The sequence below is a fragment of the Etheostoma spectabile genome, chromosome 9, assembly GCF_008692095.1.
Source record: "Etheostoma spectabile isolate EspeVRDwgs_2016 chromosome 9, UIUC_Espe_1.0, whole genome shotgun sequence".
Classification (NCBI taxonomy): Eukaryota; Metazoa; Chordata; class Actinopteri; order Perciformes; family Percidae; genus Etheostoma; species Etheostoma spectabile.
Window position 1 is genome coordinate 24004701 of NC_045741.1, and position 4728 is coordinate 24009428.

Here is a 4728-nt window from a genome sequence, read left to right on the forward strand (position 1 = left end):
AAATCATAAGCATTAAAAACCGGTAAAACACATGAATAGACAGTTAAAAAAAAATAGAAACATTAGGACACATACAACAAGAATAAAAGTTACAGTGCAGCATAAGAAATTTAAAGAAATGAGCAGTCATTTGAAGGGAATATATAACAGCCATCCTTAATGGTAATAGTTAGTCACAACTGCTTTTTCAACTATGACAGTTGCAATGAAAAGTGCAGATTGACATGTTTAAAAAAAAAAAAAATGTAAGGGTAACACCTAGGTTTGTTGTTGTAATGTTTAAAGATACAACTTAGCATATGTTGACACTGGCTTTCATAATTGCTCTCTGCTCTCCAGAACCATAAATACATTAGAAACACTGGCTGCAGGACTGTCTAGGAAACTGTCTAAAAACTGGTGTTGAGGCTATAAACAGTCTACAAGAACCAGTCCCAACAGCACCTGCTGCCTCATTAAAAAGGAAGATTTGATATTAATAGAGGTAGTACTTAGCCTGTGTCAAATGTAGCAAACCTCAATAAACCTCATTTATATGAAATGATGCCAACATTTTGAGTACAAAATTAAAATTATTATTATGAATTATTTTGACTAGTTAACATCAGAGGAACATATGTTGATGGATACTCACAGACTGTCAAAGTTTAGTCACTGTTTTGAAACCCCCCCCCCAAATGCTTTAAAATTGAAACACACACAATTTCACGGATAATAAATTGTATTTGCAAAGCACGTGGGAACCATCCATGTAATTTTTGGGCAAGTTGGTTGAAATAAACCCCTATTTTTTTAACATAAAAAACATTAAAAATAAGTCAAATTTGACCCAAGGACAACAGGAGGGTTAAGAGTTGACATCCGGACCAGGACCAGGACCAGGACCAGGATTAGTTGCAGCCTCTAGACAATCCTCTGGATGTATTATAGCAAAAATCCTCAGATTATATTAACAATAGCATCTTTGAGCGTTGCACGACATGTCTGCCGTGTTTACGGCATTTGAATTGACCGAATTGACGTGTCCCCGTCACAACAATGGCGGATACCCCGGACGAAGCTCTTCTGGGCAGCTGGTGAGACAATTTGTTGTCGGACTAACAATATAAGAGACGTTTTAAATTGTCAAACAATTGTGTGGGTTTCATCTGACAGCATTTGGTGCGTAGTAACTAAACACGAGCTTGCGTAGTTAATCTGTAGTGCTGACGGAGGATGCTAGCCTGTAACGTGAACCAGTTTGCTACGTTACCGTTCCGCTCGGCGGCTAGCTAGCTGACGCTAATTAGCCAGCTAGCCAAGTTGGTTCGGATAAATTAGCTAGCAGCCCCGTTAGGTCGGACACAATTAACTCCAAGAGCTTTTAAGAAAGACTCGTCAAAGCATTTATAGTATCATCTCTTTCTCTCGTTTTGACAAGTTTATAGGCAAAGCGTGTTAGCCAGCGAGCTAACAATAACCAGCTAGATGGCCGGTGTTTGTCGAGTTCTGCTTCCCTTTAACCAGAACACAACCGTAGCCCTAGCTACATTTAGCTCCACTTTGTTCCTCACACGTTATATGCGTAATAAAATTGTATTACATGATAAAGTCATTGTGAAATTGTTTGTAAGTAATGGACCTGTCAAGACTCTCCAAGAGAGGCGTATGGAGATAAATGCCATCATAAACTGATTCCCATAACGTTATCTTTATGTGTCGTGATATCTGCCCGGTATGGAAAATCACCTGTTCATATTCATTGTGTCATTTCGTTGTGGTGGTGTTTGTGATTTAATGATTAAATGGTGTACGTGCAGTTTAGTATCCCAAATTATTTTTCAATTACTGAGTCTCCTAAATGTTGAGGGTCTTATTTGTGACAGGTTATGGGAGCATAGATGGTTTAGCAGTTTCATAATTAGTTAAGGACATTGTAGGCTATAGGAAATTTAGGACACTAAACTGCACCTATACCCTTATCATAACTTATTGACGTTTCATAACCAAAATATTTATACCATAATTCCAAATGCTCAGTACAAGTTGCCATAGACCAAAGTGATGGTGTTCAATTGCTGATGTTGTCAGACCAAGAATTAACCATTCAAAGTTTGGTAATTTAAGTTCAAAAGTGGCTCAAGTTATTAATTGATTTTCAAAATAATCAATTACTTAATGCTCAATAAAACCTCTAATCATTACAACACAAAAACATATGATTCACACAGTATACATAGATATGACTGCCAATAAGTTATTACAGTGAAGGGTCATTTTCTGCTTTGACTTTGCAATATTGTTGTCACAATTGTTATTGATGTCAAACATAAGAATTCTTATCTTTGTATTTATGAAGATTTATGCTTTGCTTGATCTGTGAAATGTTGTCATTGTTCGTGCCTCTTCAGGGACCAGGATCTAGCTGAGGCTCTGGACTCGGGCGGCTCTGACATGGAGATGGAGAGAGGCATCATCCAGGTCCAGGAGCATTCTGCTGAACACAGGGCCAAGATGTGGAAGGTGAGACACATGACAGGAGTCAGTCCACACCAGTTTCCCTTCTAATATAGTCTCGCAGTGCCAGACCCTCCTCCACAGCGCTGCATAAATGCAATTAGTAAAGAACTAGTCTCATCATAGACACAAGTCAACAGACAGGAAAGATCAGTAATTAACAATGTAAAGGTCTTTGTGGCACACCCACAGTTAAGGCCTCAGTTTTGTTTGAAACCACATACCAACGACCTATTTTTATGCCTCCGAGCTGATGACAGCTATTGCAGAAGCAGTATGATTTTTGGGTTGTCCTTCCTGTTTTTGTGATTGCGATATCTCAAGAACGACTTGAGGGAATTTCTTCAAAATTGGCACAAAAGTTCACATTGGACTTGATGTTGGAGGTCGGATGCCAATGTTACTGTGGCGTTTTTGGCAGTAACTCAATAATTCCTACGCTAGTTATGACGACATTCATTTAACATAAATGTCTAATAGGATAACATGATTACATTTAATATTCAAAAAGTCAAAGGGCAACTTCACTGTGACTTCATAATGTTCTGCAAAAAATGCTTTTATGGCCATTATTCAACGCTGTCAATTAGGAACAGACACTAATCTTTAAACTGTGGTGATTGTGTAGATCTTCTGTGCTGCCGGGTTGAAGATGTGTGTGTTACTCCAAATGTGACAAATACTAAAAGGTTGTACTTTGGACAGTTAGTTAACATCTACATTTCTACCTGTTAGTACAGTACTTCTGGTTTATAAAAATGCCACCACCTCTCCTTCAGCTCCTTCTACAAAATAACTTTGGTAGAAGCTAACGTCTCCTTTTTAGAATCTTACTTGATATATATGTGTCCTTTATCACTTACTCACTGCATGTTGAGCAGTGATTTCTTGTTTTGTGTCGGCAGATCGCTCTAAATGTCTCTGGAAAAGGAGACAGCCTGTCTCCCTGGGACGGCGTCCTCGATTTACCAGAACAGACCCTCATTCACAACCGCAGTCAACAGCTGATTGGTGAGTAAAAGAATGTGCCCTTAATTCCTCAAAAACACTCTTTGGATTTTGGAATTCCTGCAGTACACGTACATAGTCAGCAACAAACAATGAACAGGATGAACTCAGTGCTAGTGAACTAGAGAAGTAGTGGTTTGGGCAGGCCCAGGACAGGAATTCCTCTCAGCATGAAAGGTACCAGACATAATTTAATCAAGCAATAAGGTATAAGAAAGTCCAAGGACAAAATAGTAGTGATAGTACAATTATTATTGAGTCAATATTCCTAGCGTGTTGATTATTTGGAAGAGGATTAGACCCACTTAACGTAGGTGCCAGGTTTAGACAAATAACAAGAATGTGTGAAATTAATAAACAGAATCTCTGATTCTGCGGCATGGATTTTTAATCAGGTTTTTAACTGTCTGTTGTTAATCCCACAGTGTTATAATAGAGTAGTATAGTGGAGTGCTCTTTTCACTCACTCACTTACTTACTTACTTACTTCTGAAAACAGCAGGAAAGAGAGAGAGAGGGGTTGTTATTTTAGGGTCTGCCAGCATCTGAAGGAGATCGGAAGAACAAATTACTTTTATTAGTCTTTACTTCTGACAAGTTGACAAGATCTGGTACACAAACAATATCTGGTGCTCAATATAGAGAGCCTTTTATGAGAGGAATGGCCAGAAAAAGCTTGGTATACAGAAAAAGTGCTCTTTTCATATATTATTTAATAGTAGTGCTTAACCTATGACTTAGCTTTTTCAGTGTTTGTTTCTCTGCTTCTTGTTTTTGAATATTGATGGAAACTTTTGTTTGATGTTTCTAATAAAAAGGTTTCTAAGGCACAATTGGCGTTGTTTCCTATGTTTAGACCAGCTGAAAGTATCAGAGGAAGAGAGGCGAGATATGGTGTCTGACGTTGAGTCAGTCATCACGTTCTACTGCAAGTCCCGCAACATTTCCTTCACCCCAGAACTGAGCTGGCCGCACCTGCTCAAACCCCTGCTGGGGCTTCAGCTCCCCCGCAGCGACCTCTACAACTGCTTCTACGCTGTCATGAACAAATACATCCCCAGGTGAGCTGCCAGTGTTAACCCTCCTTTTCATTCCACCTAGTCTATACCCATGACTGTTGATTTACCAGTTAGTCTATACCCATGACTGTTAATTTCCCGGTTAGTCTATACCCATGACTGTTTATTTCCCAGTTAGTCTATACCCATGACTGTTAATTTCCCA

The 4728-nt window shown here is 38.9% G+C and overlaps 1 protein-coding gene across 2 annotated transcripts in view; it reads left to right on the forward strand.

Moving 5' to 3' along the window:
- The first annotated feature begins 954 nt into the window (after positions 1–954).
- tbc1d23 (TBC1 domain family, member 23) overlaps positions 955–4728 on the forward strand; it is a 13304-nt gene continuing 9530 nt past the window's right edge. For both annotated transcript variants that reach the window (XM_032526732.1, XM_032526733.1), the window contains exons 1-4: positions 955–1076; positions 2391–2502; positions 3402–3507; positions 4361–4565. In XM_032526732.1, coding sequence (XP_032382623.1) covers positions 1039–1076; positions 2391–2502; positions 3402–3507; positions 4361–4565 — 461 coding nt within the window. In that variant the 5' untranslated portion in view covers positions 955–1038. The remainder of the gene's footprint in view (positions 1077–2390; positions 2503–3401; positions 3508–4360; positions 4566–4728) is intronic.